Source organism: Pempheris klunzingeri, chromosome 6, assembly GCF_042242105.1.
Source record: "Pempheris klunzingeri isolate RE-2024b chromosome 6, fPemKlu1.hap1, whole genome shotgun sequence".
In the NCBI taxonomy this organism is placed as follows: Eukaryota; Metazoa; Chordata; class Actinopteri; order Acropomatiformes; family Pempheridae; genus Pempheris; species Pempheris klunzingeri.
Genome location: NC_092017.1, coordinates 4,851,808 through 4,874,363, shown reverse-complemented (window position 1 = coordinate 4,874,363; position 22,556 = coordinate 4,851,808). Strand labels below are relative to the sequence as shown.

The 22,556-nt window shown below is 43.3% G+C and overlaps 1 protein-coding gene across 1 annotated transcript; it reads right to left on the bottom strand.

The window, feature by feature from the left end:
* Positions 1 to 884: 884 nt before the first annotated feature.
* Positions 885 to 22,556, bottom strand: evi5b (ecotropic viral integration site 5b). The gene is made up of 19 exons (XM_070832941.1): positions 22,324 to 22,556; positions 17,454 to 17,643; positions 14,983 to 15,207; positions 14,714 to 14,788; positions 14,475 to 14,600; positions 14,213 to 14,356; positions 13,540 to 13,629; positions 13,162 to 13,259; positions 12,508 to 12,568; positions 12,365 to 12,418; positions 11,257 to 11,289; positions 10,702 to 10,854; positions 9,713 to 9,844; positions 9,480 to 9,620; positions 9,156 to 9,314; positions 8,627 to 8,773; positions 8,180 to 8,275; positions 3,830 to 3,925; positions 885 to 1,432 (listed from the first exon to the last, which is right to left on the bottom strand). The coding sequence occupies exons 1-19, from the start codon at positions 22,473 to 22,475 to the stop codon at positions 1,160 to 1,162; spliced, it is 2,445 nt and encodes an 814-aa protein (XP_070689042.1). The 5' UTR covers positions 22,476 to 22,556; the 3' UTR covers positions 885 to 1,159.

Genomic DNA, 22,556 nt, shown 5'->3' with positions numbered 1-22,556 from the left:
CTGCGTTGCTTTATCTCCCAGTTAAAGGTTCCCTAGGACTGTCATCCATGTCTGTGCAAATCTGTGATACACAAAGCACATGAGAGACATTACTCATGTTCGCCTCAAATGTGCTTACTGCCGGGCTCATTTTGAAAGTAAAGGGGGGATGTGTTCTGAGAGCCCAGTGCAGCAGCGGCAGCAGCGGCAGCGGCAGTGGCAGTTAAAAAAATAAACCTGTCCCCTTCTCTGCACTAATTATTCACGTTAGCTGCTCTGAAAACAGACAGCTGCAGTCTTCTGCCGAGGGACGATCATTATTCTCTCTCTCTTGACAGGAATTCACCTCACTTGTCTCAAAAGCAGGATTTGTCATTTGTATTACTGTATTAAACTAACTCATGTCCCTTTTTTCTGAACTGTACAATATATTCTAAACATCAGATATGCAATAGATACATATTTTCAAGTTCAAAAGGAATTGAAAAAAAAAAAACATAATACACATTTACATATCTACAGGTTTGCAGATGTCACGCTGACCTTGTGGTACACCAGCCCCGGTGAAAGGCATGCGGCATGTGCTGCTAAGGCCAAAAGGTCGAGTGAACGCTGGCTGATAATAGATATATACATACATACACAGCACTTGTACAGTTCTGCCTCTGCATGATGGACACTTAGTAGTAACGGCATCAATACATATTTGATGTTCATTTATAAAATGCTTTAAAAATATAAAAACACATTGGATGAAGTGTGTAATATAACATAAAAGGGTGTATTGCACAGTCTCTTTCTCTGTGTTGTACCTACAGGAGGGGGGGTCAGAGGGGTGGCAGACAGACCCCCCTTCCCGCCCCTCCTCCTCCTCCTCCTCCTCCTCCTCCTCCTCCTCCGGTCTTTGTGGCCCTCTAGAGTTTGATATTTATTTAGTTCTCTACTGTCAGTGGTGCTCAGACAGGCAGGTGTTTGCTGCCCTCAGGAAGAAAACAAAAACTACTAACTGAATAAACTGAATCCATAAGTGTGATTCTCATGATTTGAAATGATGATGCACTTCCTGTCTGAAATTCAGAACTCCAGATCCAGACTTTTCCTCTGAAATGGCTGCTGGAGACAGCCCCCCTTCCTCAGTGGGTGCTGACAGCCTCTGTCCTGACTCCAGCGGGGGGGCTGCTCACACTGTGGTGGACTTGTGGCTGCCGCTCTGAGGTACAGACAGTCGCAGGGCTTCCTCGTCATCGTCGTCGTCGTCCTCCTCGCTGTCGGTGTCCCCGAGGTTGGGCCGCAGTCTGATACGGCCCCCACTCCTCTGCTGGGTGGGGTCCTTGACTCCGTCTTCATCTGAAGACAGGTAAGACCTTTCGTCCCCCACATAGTGATTGACGATGTGGATCCCATCAAAAGTGGGCTGAGTGGCCAAGTCCCTCTGGCCTTTTAAGCAGCAAACCTGTCAGAGGGAGCACCAGAAGTGTTAGCAGCAACAACACACTGTCGAATCCTGCATGCAAAATGTGGAACTTCTGGGGGGGGGAAACACGACTGACAGATGTGGCATGCAGAAACCAACTCTGGCACTCAGTGTTCCTCAGTATCACTGGCACAAATGGGGGAAATGTCTTTCACACATCTAACATGCAGACAGCAATTCAACCAACAACCAAAACATAAGAGCGGTGTCCCAATTCCATACTACCACTATGGTGCTTATTGCACACTCTAGGTATACCTACCCACCCATAGTGTACCATTAATGCAGTTAGTGTACAAGAAACCAACAGAATTCACCCTTCTGTACCGACAGGAGACGATACATCAAAGGCACAAAAGAACAAACTGTGACTGTGGAATAATAATTCAACCTCACCACCATCCACCGTTTATTTCCTCTCTACACTACATGGTGATACACACAGTGTCCATCACGTACACGCTGACACGCGTACCTTTGGAAACACTTCATTTCATGCTGCTGAGCAATAGTGTGTGCATGCAGTAGTGTTTATATGCTGTGCATAGTATGTTCTACTGTATATATGTATATTTCTCTTCCTCCGTCTTCCTCCTCTCCTTCTCCCTAGCCAGTTCTGCACAGCGTATTTTACTTGAAGTCTGGATATTTGCACAAGATATTTCCTTTTATCTCTTATATTGTATACTAGTCTTATGTTATATTATTCTATTTTAGATTGTACATATTTTATATTTTCATATAATGCTTCCTTTTTTACTATTGTTTTTGTGCCTTAAGTGTTTTATAAAGGAACTATTCTATTTTCTCACTTTTCCAGTGTGAAAGCACTCCAACCTCAAAAGGTCCTTAGAATCAGCATGCAGCATGGATTTGGGACAGAGTTATGGCGTGATGTCTTTGTGGGTGGGGGCTAGCTCCATTTGGGGCTGCATGGGAGACTGTCCTGAATGTGTCCTTTGGGGTTTAGTCCTCACCCTCCAAGTCTTTACTCTGGTAAAACACTTTAAATGACGCATAAATCTCACAAACTGTTTTACCGCAGTTGTGGTGGGTGGTTTTTTTTTCTCTCCTCCATCAGCCACAAGCAATTCAAGCTGAGTTTGAGAAGAGTGAAAAGCTGAGGACTAACTGGTTGCTCTGACCAGGGTCTGTCAGGTTAACTGTCCTGACTCCATTTTAGAGCAGCATCTCTATGGAACCATCCCGGACCGTCTCCCACACTGTGAATTAAAGAAACCCAAATGGGGCTAGACGGGGGCTGCACGGTGGCCGGGTTTAAACCACTGAGGGGGGGGGTGACACATGGCACATCTGTATCAACTCACCTGGGTCAGCCTGCCATGCGACAGACAGACATGTGGGAAGAGGTGCATTCAGAGGCCAGTTCAGAGCACAACACACAATAAAGAAAATGACTAAAACAGGCCTGCGTTTACCCGCTCCTGTCTAAACGTGGCCGCCTGCCTTCCTGTTGTTGCCATGCAAAAAAGAAAATTCTGCTCTAATCAACATCTGGCTGGCTGCAGTGAAAATGTCCAACTATATGATGCAGGTTGTAACTCAGACTATGAGGGAGGAGGACGGTGGGTCACGCTCCACTGCGGACATGAGTGGTCATGATTCCCAGCAGGCCCCAAGATGACCACCAGGCCAAACTAAGTGAGAGAGGAGATGATTGTGTGACTGCACGGCCGCCGCGTAGAGTTCTCGCTTGTTTGGATTCAGTAAACACTACAGATGTCAAGATATGATGTTCTTCCTGTAAACGACTGATCAGCTGGAAGACAACACAGACCTCCATCTGCAGTTTTACAAACAGTCTCCATAATGAGATAAGGCTCTAAATCATTAACAAGTAGCAACTCATCATTAGGGGACATGTGCAACCCACGACACTGGACCTTCTTACAGAGCATATGCATCAGCCAACAATAAGCCAGGCAGGTCTTAAGAAGAATAAAGGTAGTAGGATTATGGGAAGATGCTTTCACTTCTCTGATGTCAGTTCTTTACTTTTCTCACTTGACTTCAGTTGTAATGTTTCATTTCTAAATCTAGATCCATCTGCATTCTCTATCCTGGCTCCAGCTCGTTTAAAACCCTCTCGTAGAAACATCTGTTGGTTACGTCTGAGAGGAGGTGTACAGCATCAACTAGGCACAGGAAGTCTCTGGGTGTAGTTAACACTTCTACTAATCTTTTAGCTTCAAAGTAAAACCATATCTGAGTGAATGTTGTGAAATCTTCTGAAATGCTAGATCAAAGAAAAGGCAACAACAAAATCTGAATCTCTACAGGGAAAAAAAAAAAAAAGATTCAAAAGAAGGTAGTGTGAACTACCGGGGGACCTGAAGCTTGTTCTGCAAGGCTCACCTCATGCTTTAGCTCTGCTATCTGGTCTTTGAGATCGCGGATGTACTGGCTCGAGTCTGTGTGGTTCAGCTGGCCTTGGACCTTTCCTTCTTCTTTCTGTTGGTAGAAGAGACACGAGTGTAAAAATACGCTCGGCGATACAGGTGGCTTTTCTAAACTGAGGAAGGTGAGCAAATATTTTGGCATCTGCAGGATAAAGTGGTTAAACATGGAACTAAATGATTTTGCAGTATCCATGTAAAACCATGAATACCCAGGGCTGTGAATTGTTGTGAACAGCCAGTGGCTGAAACTAAAAAAGCAGCATCACAGAGTGGCCTCCTTGTGTGGCAGGAGACCGAAGAGACAGATGTCAGGAAAACACAAAACAGTGTCATTTGTTTGATTGTTTGATTTCCTCCAGGGGCCCTGGGGATGAGGCTGGTTGTCAGCTTTAACAGTTAAACAGCCCATGTGATGTTTACCTTCCTCAGTGAAGACATCTGCAGGCACTGGAGACAAACACATAGTCTATTTCAAACCTCGATCACACCTTTGAACCTGCCAGTTCGACGGTGAGACAAAGGAGTTCAAACCACATGCTGCAGCTCGGGAAAACAGACAAAAAAGGGAGGACATGTACACAGCACACAGCAGGGGTGGGGTGTCGAGGTTCAGTGGTGATACTCAGTCTTCTCTGGCTGGCCAACACCGCAAAATACAGATAGGGTCTGGATTCCTGTGGTAAGGAGGCGCTCAATGTGGCAGGTCCCAGTAGGCTTTTTTCACAAGGAGGAGTTTAAACAAGTGAAATTATTCCAACAATCTGTTGTTTTTGAGGTTTCACCGCTCCAAAACACTGCAGCAATAAGGTGCAGGCAGTTAATAAGACTTCCTCGTGTTCAGCTGTGTGAATCACCAGGTGTCAGGCGGCAGCCGGGGACGTCAAACGTCTCTCAGAAACGTCCAAGTCGCATCTCTGCACCCTCAAAGGGCTGCTGAGCTTTATTTAGTTCTAACAGAAGACTGTCGAAGACTGGGCAACTTTAACTTGTAACAACGCAGGAAAGTGTGACACGTTTAAACGTTTCAAGTGAGCTGAGCAGCTGATAATCTGCCACAACATCCTCTGATCATAACATTATCTTCACATCTCGAGCTAGTGAGCAAAATCACAGCTCAGAAAAGAAATTCCAACAAAATGCTGTAAAACTTCAGCTGACTGTGTGCTGTCACCACATTTACTGGATTTTTACACGTTCTGTGCACCTCCACTGTTGTGGAAATGACAAATCTCTCGGAATCTGCAGAAGATGTGTGAAAATGTTTGATTCAAGACACATTTTTCACTCTGATTAAACTTTTACTTTACCAATTAGCTGCCTCATTAGAGAACAGATTTGTGTAAAATTACTCTACCAAGTGCCATCATGACATTTTAAATTGCAGTACAGATGTGTGTCAGACTTTTCTTGAATAATGAAAGCATTTAGTATAAATCTCTGAGCATATCATAGAAACCTCAAAATAAACCATGCATGTCACCTTTGGTAGAGCCTCTGCTTCAAAATGAGAAACCACTTCCTATCAGCCCAGAGACAGTGGAGCTGTGGCGTTAAACAGGGGCCATGACTGCAGTAGTGACAGAACACAAACCTTTCTAGAAATCTTAGTTTCCCTGGCAAAATTTTCCATCATTACCCAGTGGTTCTTATCATTCATTTGTATCTGTTCATTCAACACTGGCAGGATTATTAGCTGCTGAGGCACACAGCACTGATACCTCTGACTGCTCCTCTACAATCAGTATTCGCGCAAAGTTCAAACAGTGACCTCTTACATCGTAACGCAAGCAGCCACCACCGTGCGTCACAACACTTCTGACGAGGAGGACAAGAAACTTTTTTTTTTTTTTTTTTTAACAAATTCTTGTAATTGGAGCAGTTTTCACCCACAACTTATAGTGCAAATAACCAAACCACAGACCAAGAAGCCAATGTTGGCTCAGTGATTTCAGCTCAGACCGAAGTTTCAATTCAATTTAATGTTTCACTCCTAACAGTAGCAACACCTTTTCTTGACTGATCACAAAATAAAAGGGCAATAAGGTTTAAATAAAGGTGCAGGGCCTCAGCATGTTATTTACACTGTCAAATGAAAGTTCATTATGTGGATTCTGAAAAGCATGAGGGCGGTAGTGGTGAATTTCTCGTGTTGCATGTTTTTGCTCTATCACTTAGTAACAAAACCTCAGACCACATTGTGTTTGTGTGTGCCTGGGGGGGGGTGGGGGGGGTGGGGGTAGGTGTCATACTTATAAATAGTCCAGACCATCAGCTTCAACTATGTGAGACACCTTAGAGAGTTTAAACAAAATTCAAATCCACTGGCCCAAAGTCACAGCTGGTCCTAACAGAGCTGTTTGGAACTCCGGTCAAAGCTGCTGGTTTGACGCTCAACACGCCCACGAGCTGTGACGCCTTACTGCAACAGCAAGCATTTCTAAGCACTCAATGAACATTTAATAAATGGCTTATAACTCTATAAAAAGGTGGTTATAGGAGGATTTACAGACATAGTGTTCTTTAGTGTGCAATATTGGTCGGCACTTAGAAATTCTATTTAGTATTGTTACAACTGCCTTTTCCTATACTGTTGTTCATTATCAGAAGCCTCTACTTAAAGGAGGAATTATAGTTGTAGGCAGCTACATTAACAAATGCTTACATCTATTAAATGTGTATGTACTGATTAGAAATGCAAAATAGGGGGACTTCCTAGTTCCCATTGAATGCAATATTTACTCATCATACTACATTAATCCATTTGAGGACGTTAATGCTGCTAACATAACATCAGTGTAAAGGGGTTTCAAGGGGTGCACAGCGTCTTTGAAATACACCAGCAGCGTATTTGTCATGGGAAAGTGAAACAATGGCTCAACCTTTACAAGGCAGCGTGAGACACTTACTCATTTGTCTTCTGAAAAAACAGGCAACATGTAAAATGATAATGTTTCTAACAACATATTTATAGACCCAGAAAAACTAATATCACTGATTAATCTCTTGTCCAGCCTCTAGTGAACTCACCGCCAAGTGTAAGTGTAAAACCCTAATTCTGAATTCATCGGAAACACAAACATCTTCAGACATGTTTGTATTCCTTTGTGATGTAAAGTGTAGAAAAGATTCAGATTATAGCCTGTTTACACACAATAACAGTATCTGCCTGTTGTTTAGAATGCAGCTTTACTCATATGAAAAGTGTTGAGCCCACAAACAAGCCGTAAAACTATTGGTGTTTGGTTTTTAAGTGGACTTATCGGTTATCAGGGAGAGCGGCTGAGTGCTGGTGGTGTAAGAACTTGCCTGTGTGTGCTTTGGCCACGCTTGTTGTTAGTAGCGTTACATTTGTATGGGGATAAATACTGGTTTCTTCACCCTTGCTTGTTGACACTGGTTCAAACAGGGAGTTAACTTAACTACAGTGCCTGAATTTAATTGCTTAAACCACAGTTCTAAAATTGACTACATTTACATCTTGAATTGGCATACAAATATGGAGACAAATCATCATCAGCCCGGAACTACAATGGACTGAAAAAACACTAATAATATAATCTTGGTATTTGTATAGCAGCTTTACATAATCGTTCTGATGACATTACATCTTTTGTGGAATCCTTGCAAATTTAGGTTTGAAATATATCTAGAAAAATGTGTAAATTCAGATTTGAGATGTAAAGATGACACAAATCTGTGTGGTACTCTGTAATCCTACACTCAACTGTTGATTTTACGTGTCTGATGTCTGTGCTTTAAAGCACCCCAAAATGAGCTTAATCAGTCATGAATATGTAAGAAATAACTTAAAGAGCAAACAGTCATAGTCAAATAATCTGCATAACCAGGACTGCAATTGTGGTTTGATCAGATTTAACTGACAGTGGTGTCTCCTTGGCAACGTAAGTAAACAACACATCAACTGCTATCAGATTCAGAGTCTTAGATTGTGGGATTCTGATTAGTGGATGGAAATTTGTGAAAACCTTTTTTTCCCCCGTCAGAGCCGTGCCTATTTCTCACATTAGTGAGCACAAGTATAGAAATCAGTCACGTAAAAAGAATCCCTGTACTTGGAACTTTGGCAGATCAAGTCTAATGTAGGGAGCCTACTGCTCCCTGTAAGACTGACCGTAGAGAATAAGGCTAGAACTTTGTCACTGGACATATTCATGAATGGTACATTTCCCTCTGTAAGTCTGAATGTGTTAAATGTGGTTTGCGAAGGAGTTGAGGAAATCTAAAGCCTGCTGCAGAGGCTGGAGTGTGACAGACAAGCCTGGCGAGGCGTATGCTGGGACTTTACCTGAATCTCAAGCTCTGAGATCTGCTGCTGGAGCTCAGCCATAGCAGCGATGTTGTCAGCTTCCCGCAGTCGCACTGCCATCACCTCTTCCTTACTCTGCACAAATACAAGAAGCAAACAGCGTTATTTCAACAACAGTTGGCCCAGGGAGGTGTGATGCTGAATGGCCCGTATAAAAACTTTATTGTGTAACATTTGTGTATTTTCTATTTGTGAACATGTGCATCTTGCAGGGGGAAGCTCCTGGGAGACAGAGAGCGTTACTGTGCTAGGGAGAGCAGTTTAATAGAAATAGCAGCATCAGCAGACCCATTGGAAAGAAATACTCATTGCCTGCTCCTTCTAGTTCCGGATACTGACCTCATCAATTTTATATATCAACACGCCACTTAGATTATGCCACAACAGAACACACAAAAGTGTTGCAGATCTGCAGCAGAGTTGCACCTTGCATTCAATCTCAGCTTGTCTCCGCTTGATGTCTTGCAGCTGCACATGCAGGTCTTTATTTTGCACCGTCAGTGTTTGCACGCACTCCTGAAGACAGCGACTCTCCTGCTCCGCCCGTCTCAGATGGTTATTATGAATCTGACTCTGTGTACAAAAAAAAAAAACACAATAATATTACTTCTACTTTGATGAATGATCAGTTCAAACTAAAGACATTTGATTGGCAAAACTGAAGGATGAGACGTGCCTGCCCTGCTTCACACTTAAGTTGTTTGGGACAGGTGACTGCTGCCCTCTACAGGACACATTGTGACAATGCAGGTAGAAATGTCACTTCTTTTCCAGCTCATTTTCTCTTCATTTGACAACTTGTAGATCCACCTCACTTGCGTAAGTGTCCATACTACAATATGCATTTCGCTTTTTTAAATAATGGTATTATAAGGAGAGAAAAGCCATGAATCTGAAAAATGCAGGGCAAAATATTCAATTAGCCTGTGGCCAGAGAGTTAATGGGACCTCTGACCTGTGTCTCCAGCTCAAGCATCCTCTGTCGTGTCTCTCGCAGCTCTGCCTGGGCCTCGGCCTCACGCAGCCTCACACTCATCAGCTCGTCCTGCAGCTCACTCAACGTATTCTTCTTGGGGCTGTCCTTCCAGCGGCCAGCGGTGCGTGCCAAGTGACGCTGCAGAAATGTGTTACAGTCACTCGCCTTTCCATCACTTCACTGAAGAGAGTTGACACCTAAACTTTCATTACACCCCTTTTCCAGTTCACAGACAGTAGCACTTTGCACAAAATGGCAAAGATAGATCAAGTCTGTCATGTGCACTGACACGCTGATGCTCACCTGCCAGTGCTCCTCCAGGTCTCTGACTTGCTGTCTCAGCTCTTTGAGGCCAGTCAGAGCCTCTGCCTCTCTCAGCTTCACCCCTATCAGCTCTTCTTGAAGACGCGCCACATTGGTGTCGTCTGGTAGCGATGTGTTCCTCTACAGAAGGTGTGTAAATAAAAAACGTTCTAAAACTGTAGCCACAGGTGGTGCAGTGCTATAACTAGATCATATGATAATACTATATACACCTTTTCCATATCCAGGATCTTGTCTTGCATCTCCTTGAGGGCACACTGAGACTCTGCCTCCTTCAGCCGGGCCTGCACGAGCTCTCTCTCCAGCTGCAGGACAGACTCCTCAGAGTACCGAGGGGCTCCCTTCTACAACGAAACATGTCTGTCAGCTCAGGCAGCGAAGCAGAGATACAAATGCTGATACCTGTGTGTCCTCAATGTCGGCATTCAATAAACAACCAAATATTCAACCTCTAGTACTGTAAACCAGGGTCCCAAAATAAATACAGTCAGCGAATATATTTATTCTTTCGGCAGAAAATACGGTGATACTCAGTGATTCTTCACACTCACAATTCAACCTTAATTTCAGCTGACGTCAACCATTTTGCCTTTCACTTTTTACATGAATTATTCATGACTACTCATTGTGAAGCAACATAGCAAATTATGTAAAACACTGTAATGCCTGCACATTATCATCTGCAATCCAGCCATCAATAATTAAGAATCAGGTCAGGTCAATAGATGTGAAGTGAGAGGATTCTGTGAACAGGGTGCCACGTGTGAAATGTACCAGCCTGTGAGACAACCACTTACAAATTCATGAATGCATTTCTGGGAATGCACAAGACGTTAAATGGTGGCTGAACTGTGTAGTACTCCGTGTCCCAATTTGAATTCATGCATGCCAAAAGAGATCATTACCCAGAGCTGATGTGCTGAGTGAGAAAAGCCCTGCTCTGCCACTGCTTGGATTTCATTGCGAGGAAATATGTGCCATCTGGGCGGGGGAGGGAAGACGAACCATCTAGTGAGTCACATTTTTACTGGCCCAGGTGTCAGTACTAGCACACCACATGATCTGGAAATGGTTTCAGTACTGCACAACACAAAGTGATGTGGGAAACATCCCAGTCTCAATGTCACAGCTGCTGTCACAGAAATGGACAGGACCTAAGCCAGTGCAACCTGCCAGCTGGGGGCTCTGTGGCCCTCCTTACCGCGTGTGGCTGCTGCTGGTGCTGGAGCTGCCTGATGGTTTTCTTGGCCTGCTCCAGCTGAGCACAGGCCTCCTCGCTCTGCTGTTTGACTGTGGCCAGCTCCCGCTTGACCAGGTAGTTCTCCTCGGCCTCCTGAGCTCGAGTCACTTGTCCCTTGGGACATAACCAACCGAGGAGGGGTGGAGTGAGCACGACAACAAGTGAAACGAGAGGGCGGAATGGGTGGGCAGAAGTGAAGATGAGGAATCGGGTTTTCTAAGGACATGCTTGTTTTAACTCTAGCGACATGTGATTTATCGTTTAATTCTTTAGCTTTCTTCAGCATGATTTGTGATTCTCTCACTTGCTGCCACAATGTGATATTTCATGCACTTATTCAAGACTGTAATCAGGTATCATCATCTGGTTTAGTTCTTAATTCAGAGAATCATTAGATTCTGTAGTATTACTGTGTCCTTCAGTGTGCTAATCATGAGCATGCAATGCTAAAGAGAGAGAAGGAAGAAGGGAGGTGCAACACAAGTAATAAGGGTAAAGAGAAAATAAGGAATATACCTGGATCAATCTATCTGCCAAGGAAGCACTTTCCTACAAAACAGAAATATCAACAAGACACAGCAGAGAGAGAGACAATCCAGAGGACAGTTTAAAGCACACAAAAGAACAACTGATTGTTTTAGAGAAGAAATGCAATGTTCATTTCCCCTCCAGAAATATTGGTTACAGACTGTAGAATGATGTTTACACTTAGGGGTAGAAAAGGAACATTGCATGCAGGTGTGGTAAAAAAGGTGCAAATAAGCCAGCGACAAAGTGAAAAATGAGGCGGTGCTGATAACACAGTGACAAGTTTCAGACAGGAAGAAGCACAGGACAGCACTAGCTTTAGCAGAGAGTGAAGTACGGTGCAGCAACAGCACAATAACTGTTGCGTGTTGTTTAACTGAGCAGCTCTGGGCTTTGATGTGGCTCATCCAAGCTTTTTAACAATTTCTGTTAGTAAGAGTTCAAAAGGTTCTGGGAGTTATGTGACAGACACGTGTCAGAGAGCAGCAGCCTCCAGCTGGTTTCAAAGAACGGACTCGATTAGATCAGTGATCCTCTCTGCAGGCAAATGCAATGTTGTTGACACCCTTGCTATCCGTGGCAGACCACATGCATGGCACATTTACCTGGCAGCAGTAGTGCCCATTTGAAAAGACACAAAAAGTGCAGAATGATACAAACAGTGCAACTTGGCATGCAGTGCTCTGCGTCGACTTGAGCAGCATCAAGCAGCCTCTTTCGCATTCCAAACAGGCTTGTTACAGTTAGTGGTATCTGGTGACACTACAAGAAGTTATTTGAGCCACAAAGACAGTCACCATGGCACCGAGACAACTTGAAGTCCAAGTCAGGCTTCCGTTTCTGATGAAATGAGACTCTATGATCAGAAAATTCACCATCCCGTTCCAGTCAACCAGTGATGATTTATCATGTAAAAGTCCGACTTTCGACTAACACAGCCCAGTTAGTGGAAGGCGAGACTCCATCAGTAGGAGGAGATGCATAATGTATGAGCATACACAGCAGGATGGGTTAATGTAATGTTGATGAGCGGGGAGCAGTGTCTGATTGGTTTGTCTGGTGACGGAGCACCTGCGACAAACACTTGTGCACTCACTTTCTCTAGTGTGTCTATCCTCTGCTTCAGGAGCCTGTTCTCTGTGCGCAGCCTCTGTAAAACAAGACACGACAGAAGTCACATTAAACTGAACACACACAGAGGAGCCTTTGAAACATTTCTTTAAACACTCCTCCACGCACCTTTATCTCCACCTGCTCCTCCATCTCTTTAGTTTTGATTGTAGTGTATTCTTTCTCTAACCTGAAAACATTTCACAGAAAATGTTCATTTGAGTTGCGCATCAAATGAAGAGAAAGCAGAGACTGAAAAAAGCAGCAGCAATAAAAACAGTGTTTAGCTTTGTAGAATGCATCTCTGTTACAGATTTAATTTGGCACTAATGAGATACTGATAAATGTAATTCATTCCATTTCTGTGCTTGAGTAACCAACAGAGGCTTGCAAAAATGTGACATTTGTCCACAGGCAGACAGAATTGATCACATATGAAGTTTTCAATAACATTTATTTGTGTTTAAATGAAGCTTCCCTTTGAAAATAGGAATTATTTCCCCTATAATAAGCACCAATCTGGAAACAACCTTGAAAATTACAGATAATAAATATTTGCCTTAGAAAAAAAATTCTTGAAGAAGAAGAAGAAAAATACAAGAAAAGAAACATTTAAACAGCGACAGTTTTGTAGGCTTATCTAAGAGTTACAGTTCCTAATAAGTACAACAAAGCGAAGCAGAGTTTTGGTGAGAAGCGTCTACCAGAATGTGATGTACATTTTCAGGGTCTTGTGTAAAGGGAGAGGCTGGTGGGTGTTAATGAACAGAGAGTCGTGCTTACTTTTTCATCTTCTTGGCGTTGTATTTAACTTGATAAGCAGCCTGGATGACCTTATCTGGTCCACTGTCAAGCTGGTGTGGGATGACCTTCTGAAAGTGCTGGGGCACAGTAAGGAAACAGAGGCAGGATAAGTGCACACACAGCCGTAAACCTGCTACTTTTGAACAAGTATGTACCCTGATGTCTGTTTCAGGCGTTCCCCCTTCCCTCAGGAGCACTACATCAAACGTCCCCATGTACACAGGTACAGGATGGGAGGACACGTGTATCAATTATCTGGGTGGGGTGAGCGTTCCTCCCTTGAGGGTGCTGCACTATGTTGCACCAGCAATCTGAGCTGCTTGAATGACAAGTTATTTAGAGGTTGTGGCGATGTACCTGTAACATTCCCTCCATGTCGAGCTGGATGAGTTCAGTCTGGTTCATCTGAAGGATGGCCAGTCCAACGCGGAAAACTATCTCCAGACCCTGAAGAAAGAGATCACCAGTAAACACGTGTAAAACATACATACGGTCAGTGTGCTGTGAAATGTGTTTTAAAGTGGACTGAGAATTAAACATTGGTTACAACAGCTCCCCAGGCAGTCAGTTGGCTCAGTTCAGCAACAATGGCCTTGTTTGTTTCCTCCAACAGGTGGTGCTAATGGATAACCTATCCATGGCATTTTATCAGTAGTCATTCTTAAAGCAGTAAATAAATGTGAACTTTACATATTTTCTGTGGAAGCACTTGACATTAATTTAAGTGTTGACTGTTCCTTTTTCTTTTAAATTTCACATCTGCATTTCAGGCAGCAGTGACATACAGTAAATTCGACAGCAAGATTATGTTTACGGTTAGATCAAACATTAAAAACAAGTGACTACATTTAAATACATTATTAAAAAGTGCTTGAGTCAAAGACAAAGCCCTGCATTTTGCCAAATAAAAACAAATATCACAGAGTAGACATGCAAAAATTAAAATTCTCTGCAGACTGACACATATAAGTAGATATCATTCAAAGCAGGTGATAGCTCCTGAGAACAGCCGCTGTTTATTAAAACTGACCTCACACATGAAGATGTCAAAGATCCTTGTGGCGACAGGCAGAGGGAAGGAGGTGAGGAAGATGGTGAGGAACCAGGAGGAGGCATACATGGAAGTGTGAAAGCTCTGAGCCTGGAAATGTATATACAGCTCTGGGAGTTGCTCCTGCAAGAGGGAAAAAAAATTCACATGGATTCACACCATTACCGTTGTACATGACTGTACATGACTACATCACCATCACCACTCGCGGCAGCCTTAATACCCTTTGTGAGGTGCCTACCTGGATCATACACTCAAACTGGTACATGCAGAGTCCCAGCTCAGCCATGCTGGGTTTGAAGAGCTCTCGTAACCTGTAGTCTTGCATCAACTTTACAAACACACAGAAAGCCTCCTCTTCTGGCATCTAGAAAAAATAATAGGATGAAATCAAACCTAAAGTCTGTCTGTTATACACTAAAAAATGTGAAACTATTTGCTGGAAGCAGGTGAGCCAGTGTATTCGATGGGATTATTTACCTGCATGAGTAGCAGTCCTACAATGAATGCACTCCCTTGACAATAGCCAACCTCACGGTCAACCAGAGAGTACGCCTGAGGTAACAGTGATTAGTTTTAGATGAGTTTCAGTGATCGACAAGAGCAAAGCTGTCCACACTTCACACTCCAATGACAGTTTGTACCCTCAAACTACTGTTAAAGCCAGATACCTCTTTTTGTTATCTGTACACATGATTATCAGTTCATCTGCATACAGTCAAGTTCCTCAAACACAAATGGAGACTTGCCTTCATGACATTGAAGAGCACTTCCTGGCCCAAGCTGTCTTTCTCCTTGAAGAATTCATGTTCAGGATATGTGCGGGCGATGTCTCTGCGAATCAGCTTCTCGCAGGGTGACGTCATCTTCAGGAGTTCCGAGTACTGATCCTTGATGGGCATATTCTGGGCGTTACACAAAAGCTGCCACACTATTGCCCGAAAGTGGTGAGGAACCCCTTTTCTGACGAGATCCTGAGGAAAAAGTAAAGAACAGACTTTTTGTGAAATTGATAATAATCTAGCTACACTTTCTAGATATTTACGAGTAATTTAAATGGGCATTTGGGGATAATCGCTGTTGATCACTGTTGAATGTACAGTGTAAGAGTGTAAGAAAACAGCTTTCTGTGGAGAAAAAGAACAGACACTGGATATAGCCAAGGGCATGCTTTGTGCTCTAGTATTTATTTTCTAGTTTCAGCACAGTGTACCTCTCATAATCATACGATTTCCACTGCCAAATATAATCTTGGCAGTGAGGCACTTTGTAGTGCAATTTGTTTTCATAGATTACTGCCGATACAATTTGATTAAGCAATTTCCTGTGCTGACAGGGAACACTGGTCTTTCCTGCTGTGATGGGATCATGTGTGTGTGTCTGTGTGTGCATCTGGTCGGTCCAGGGTGCATCTGGAGCAGAGGTCCACCCACACAGGCTTTCAGCAGGGGATCCCTCAGAGGTTAGGCAAGACAAACCGAGCTTTGTACTAGAACAATGTGCCGTCTCATCTCATATCTTGACTGTCTCAGAGTGAAAGCTTCTTTCTGAGGTACACAAATGTGAACACTCTTTCTATTCCAATGCTGCTTTGGTGACAGGCCCCATAGATATCATGTAAATCATCAGTGATTCAAATGTTTTGTGCTTTTCACAACTTATTTGTTGTAGATACTTAAGAAATATCTCAACAGCTCATGTACACTTAATAAATATAAATACATTTTTCTTCAGCAGCCGTGGTTGTTAATGAAATATTGGATATTGAAAACATGATCAGGTCAGAAGTTTTGCTGACAAGGACAGAAAAGTCAAGGTTCCTTCCCTCGTACAACAGAAACTGGGTTTCTCTGTAAGCCGAGGGGAAGAAACATCAATTTTGTGGAGGCCTCAGCACTTTTGATTAATACTCCTAGCTAGTTGCAACCATCTGGTCATTACTACTTCTGTTAAATTACATAATAACACCCATGCATGTTCACAGGTCCTTCGCAACACTTCCCCATTTACACACAGTGACAAGAAAAACAGAAACCCTGCCCCTGCAGAGGATGTCCTGTGCTCTTTGCATGCTGCTTCACCAACAGATTCATGCAACAGCAACTCCATGTCCAAACTTGTTTTTGCATGTGAACAGATTACAGACAAATGGGCTTGAAGTGGGACTGACTATGAGAAAGATTTGATCATGGCTGCATAGCATGCAGTTTCAGTGTCACCATTACTGTAGAAATGCTAGGCTGCAATTTCAACGCTGAACAATGAATGGACCAAAAGCCTGCTCCCTGTTATGGTGTAGAAATCATCAAGGAATGGTTTGAGGATGGTGGCATGACCTTAATGACAACCTTCAAAGATTTGCACCAACCAGTCAAACATGGGTATGCATTACTGCCATGACTTGTGCCTGTTATCAGAACATAATCCAACAGCAGGGTTTTTTTTTTTTTTCTGGTCACTGTGTTTGCACAAATTTCTTCGGTACAGTTAAATGAAACTGCCATTGACAATGACTGGGTATAACCTTATCACAAGACCACAGAAAGTAACCGTAGAAACAAGCAACCTAAAATTAGCCTCAAATGTCAAGAACTAAAATAACAAGTTCAAGGACAACACTACAGGGCCAGCTAGGACAAAGATAGCCTTAGAAATTATTTGTGGACCTAGTAAACATTCAAACAGAAAGGCCCCTTGTAGCATTCAGGCAAATGCTTGATAAAAATGCCTGTGACGCACATGCATCACAAAGGAGACTGTAGCCATGACTTGAACTATCTTATACATCCATCCATCCATTGTCTGTACCGTATCCTTAAGGGTTGCAGGGGGCTGGAGCCAATCCCAGCAGACATGAGACGAGAGGGGGGGTAAACACTGGACTGGTTGCCAGTCAATCACAGGGTCAAAATAAAGAGACAGACAACCATCCATGCTCACATTCAAACCTACGGACAATTTAGAGTGACCAATAAACTTAACCTGCATGTCTTTGGACTTATTGTCAAATGGGCAATAATCAAAAAAGAGAAAAGAAAAATGGATGTCTAAAAAGTACCTAAAATTGGAGCACTGTGATTGCTTTAACCTTGTTTCCTCAGATGGGTGAACTGTGTCTTAGTAAGCTCTTAATGCAGTCGTGTGCCAGTAAGCTCTTAAGCATGTCTACACGAGACTCTGCTGTCACTTGACAGGTAGTCATGTGCACGTCCAATCTCACCTTGAGCTGCTTCTCCTTCTTCTTGCGCACCTCCTCCCACTCATTGACGATTCGTCCCCACAGGATCCACGAATCCTCCTCCAGGTGTGAGAGGTTGGAGGAGGCGGAGGAGCTGGACACCAGGGAGGAGCCACTGTTTCGCCTGGAGCCATTCATGGAGCGCAGTGACTTGCTGTCTGTCTCCAGCAGCCTGTAGTGAGGGCAAGGGGTAGAATGTGCTGTTGACACTGCGTGCAGACACAAGTATGCTACCAAGAAAGGTTTGTTCTAATCATTTATCAAAACCATTTTCAAATGTCTCTTTTCAACTGACACTAATCAAGAACACATAGCTAAGAGCAGGCAGAAATATAAATGTTTAGATCAGGGGTGCCCAATACGTCGATCGCGTGTCATTAAAAAAAAGATTTTGGTCTATCATCTATCATCCCTAATTAGGACTGAGCGGTTTAGAAAATGAATGAAGGTATGTATCCTCCCTATGGCGTTTGCGACTTGATTGACGTACAGGGCGGCCAGTCTGAGATCTCTTCTCTGCTACGGGGCAGGGGCATGTGCGGTCAAACGCGCTAGCTACTGCAAAACTCCAGCAAGCGAAGTGACCTAGTTAGCCTTCCAATTTATATCCACTAAAGAAGAGATATTCTGGGATAGGGAATAGGATAGGAAGGGATATTTGACTCCTTTCAGTGCAAGTCATCAGAGTAAGGTAGTGAATGTTCCGGTTCCTTTTGTCACTTGTGTGGAATATTGATGGTTACATCACTGTTTGTCACCTATGTGCATTACTGCTGTCAATTTGTATGTGTAATACCAAGGGTTACATTAGTTGCAGTTATGCAGTGTACGCCAACATGTATTGTATATAAAGTATACTCAGTATCAGTATCCGTAGTCAGTGTACATATGAATATGAATCAAATTCAATTCATACAAGAACAGGCAGCAACTGAAAATATAGTAACAAGTCTACTGGCAAACAGCAGAATTAACTGCAAAGTTAGCTTTGTCCAAGACACCTTTCCAACAACAAAACAAGTTGAAATGTTTAGCAGGAGCCAAAGTGCTAAAAATTGCAACAACAGTTACAATAAGCTGACTTGTAATGCAAATCTTGAAAAAACATGTACATGTGTGAAAATGCTCATGAGAAGCACCTCCCTCTCACCAATCTCGAGACGTCAGCCCCAATTTGCAAGCCGTGACTGAGGCAAACAGACAAACCACATCCAGTGTTAAAATCAAAGCCACCTACATTTCCAGCGCAGTGCTAAAAATGGAGAGCTTATGTCAAGAGCCACTTTGCAATGATGTATTACAGCTTTATTACTGTAAAACAAAGCCACTGCATCACAGCGCCTGACTGTCAGAGCCAGATCATTGGCAGTAACAATCAGCAATTAATTCCCCACTCACCAGATGTTAAGTTGAAAAGTCACAGCCACAGACACAGAACAAACAACACAATCACTGGTAAAACAGCTGGCCCAGTTATCTAGTGTTCATAACCAGCCATCAGCAGTCACAATGTGATTATTAGCAGGAGGAATTTAGGCAAATTGCCTCAAAAATCCTCTTATTCAAAATCTCACAACCAGAAGCAGGTTAATACTGACATGAAAACAAACACTGTACAAAAGGGATGTAAAATACCTCAAGGACTCATTTAAATTCTACTGGCAACAGCTTTAAGTGGTTGACAAAACCACAACAGGTCTGTTAGGAAGGCAACAATGAATCCAATGGTGGTCAGTGAAATATTTCCTGAGTCACTGTGTTTGTTTCATCCAGGGTCACCACTTGAAGTGCAGTGCCAGGGACGAAAAGCACAAGCAATGTGTTTTTCAGCAAGTTAATCTTGCGCTGTATCACTCTTATCAGTTTGTCACTGGAGTTACTGACAGAGTGATCAAGGATCAGCGTGCACAGAAAAGAAGCTGCGACTCCCACCTTAGTGGCACCGAGGAGACACACAAAGGCTCAGACACCTGATCTCGGAAAAAGGCCGGGGCCTCTCTACTGGAGCCCGTGACGTCACTGAGGGTGCTCCCAGAATGGCTAGGGTTACAGCCAACTCTGGGTCGGGTGGGAGGGAGTGAAATGGACGACCAGAAAGACCAGCCTGCAACACAGCCTCCTCAACTGTATTGTACAGTTCTGACATGGAACTAAAAAAGTGAATAAAAGGAACATCTTGTAGCTACAGTATGGCAGGAACTGCCAGTTTTTCAGGCCTGTCAGTCAGCATGTCACCATACACTGCAATACCAGGCAGTGTTGTACATGAACCTTTGCTAATAATTCACCACTAGTCAAACACAAGTCTGTGTCTTAACAGATACAAAATATGACCAAAACTATAGACAAACAGTTTTGGTCAAGCATTTTTTACAATGATTCAAAGGTTATAGGCAAATTTTGAATGAATATTTAAGCTAGGACAAAAAGCCAAACAATTACAAGTGGATTTTCTTTCAAGCAAGTGAATGTTACAACATCATGACTACAATTCGCACTTCATTATAGAAGGAGAACAAGCCTAAAATAAAATACACCTTACCAAGATAAACTCATGATGTACTCCTCATGTCTCAGGTTTCAAGGAATTCTGGAGCAATGGTATGTCTGATTTACAGATTGTAGCAGTCACTGTGGGACTTCCTCATCTGTGACAGTACTGAACGAATGCTCGTGCCTTTTATCTGCTCTGTAGGGTACAAAGGCCTCCCCAAATACACAAACACTTGGTAAGCAAGTGCCGGTAAGATACATATGATTGCCAAAGTCCTCTCTCATGTTGTTGCACCTGGCCAGTAAGCACCTTAATTACAAACTGATAGGATCTGTGTGTTTGGTAGGTACTGGTATGGTTTGGAAAGAAGAGGCTGCATTGTCAGTCTGAAAGCGTGGCAGCAGAGAAATGCATGTTGGGATGTTGTGAAAGGGCCCAGCTGTGTGTTGGGGTGGAGGCATGGGTCAAAGGGCAGATGAACTATGAGCCCCTCGACACTATGACTTCTGTTCACCACATGAGAGTCTTCCCAGAGCTTCATAAAGGATATTAAGGAGAAAGTGAAACATTTCCTTGGTTAGTTTTGATGTCCCCTAATAAGGGAAAGCATCGGAACAAGTGCCACTTGGCATTCTGAGGCAGGAGCTGTTGTGGGCGTCCGGATGAGTCACCGACCTCTGCATTCAACAGAGCTTTGCGGTCTTCCATGCTGGAGTTAACTGTGACACAGCCCCGAACCCTGAACGGCACGCTTGGTTTCCATGCTGACACAGAGTGCACTAGCCATGGGTGAGAGTCACAGTGGAGGAAGAATTCACAAAGCTGGCAATAGAGGGGTGTTACGTCATCCTCTAACAGTACTTTAATCTGATGTGAACAATGAGCGACTCAGGGAAAGCACACAGAACACATCTTACTTTACAAAAGACTTTTACTGGTCAATGTGTGGCTATTGTTACCACTTATGGCTAAACAATCTTCCATTAGTAGTTAAACTACTACTGGGAAAAGTAAAACCTCTACAACCAAGCATGCTTTGATTACATACATTTTATTCAAACAAGACTGATACACCTGAATTCTGGGTCCTGTTCTGACAGGCAGGTTTAATGACTTATCTGGACAAATTGCATGAGAAACACCAGGAAACAGTCTGTACTTGGTTTTTACGTAGCACACTCAAGCAGGGGCTTGAAGTAAATGGGTGGTTGTGTGAATACAACCAACATGCAAGTGCATCCAGCTTGACAATTTTAGAATTCTATGGGATATCCCTCTAATTATCGATCCACCGCTCCAGTCCCGTTAGCAAGACTGGAGTGCAACAAGACAGCAACAAGAAATCACACAAACAATTGCACGACAAATCAGTTCTTCTGGGGTTCTGCCAATTCATGACTAACTCACAACCTTGCCTTTATGTGAGGAGCACACATTGACAAACAAGCCCTCTAACAAAAAAAATCCTCACCCACCAACTGAACCCCAAAGCCCAAAAACCTCTCAAGCCTGACAAACTGGAGACTGTTATATGTTGTTCAATCAATAGTTTTCTCCTTGTATTCTCCAGTTAGCTAACTGACATGTCACAGCCTGTTGAATGTCACTCTGCTGTCTGTGTGTAGCTCAGGAGGGGGATGGTGGAGATGTGTAGAATGACTCTACAGCAGTCAGAGCAGTGAAGGTGTGAAAAGAAAACAAGTCAGGGACAAAATTGTAAAATACAAATAAATGGGGCGGATACTGACTTTAATAACTGAGTAAGAATGTAATTAAGAAAACTGCAACTGGATACGGCTAAAGACATCCTACAAGACTATCACACTTCTGAACATGGTAGTCTGTCTCCTAGTGCCAAGAACGAGCTGCGCAGCATAGCACCTGTGGAGTAACCTGCCTCACAGTTTTAAGCAGGGTGAGTAGCCACTCTATCCTCCTTATGAACAGTCTGAGCCTCTTCGCTCAGGACGTTCGGCTAACATGGGCCAGGTCAAACAGGATCAAACCGTTACCATCAGCATGTTTCTAACTCTCATTCAGATGTCTGCCATAAACACGGTGCTCGGCAAGAAGAGTTTCCCTTCACATGCAGTACAGTTAAAAGCTGATAAGCACTGTTTTCTGACATTATATTGACATGTTGAAAGAAATGTAGTAACCGATAAACTCACACTATGTTCAAATGATGTGCTACGCAGAAGAAGGATTCTAAACTTTTCCCATATAGTAAAAGTTCAAAACTCATTTCTTATGATTTTCTATCAGTCAGACTGTTATCTATCCACATGTAACTGACGTACACGAACCTGTCGATTCAAATCTGTTGATATAATGAGCAGCACAAGCCTAACCACTTACCTGTTCTGCTCTTCAAGCTTAGCAAGCAGCTCCACATCGTCAGGACTGAGCTGAGCCGGCGAGGATGGTGAGAGGGCAGGCGAGGACAGAGATGTAGAAGAAGAGGTGGCAGTGGTCTGCAGGGACGTGGGTGTGGCCACCTGGCTAGCCATCTGACTGACCGTGTGGGACACCGAGTTCTTCACCCATGAGAGAGTAGAACTCAGCTTACCAGCAACCTTGTCTGTCGCCAC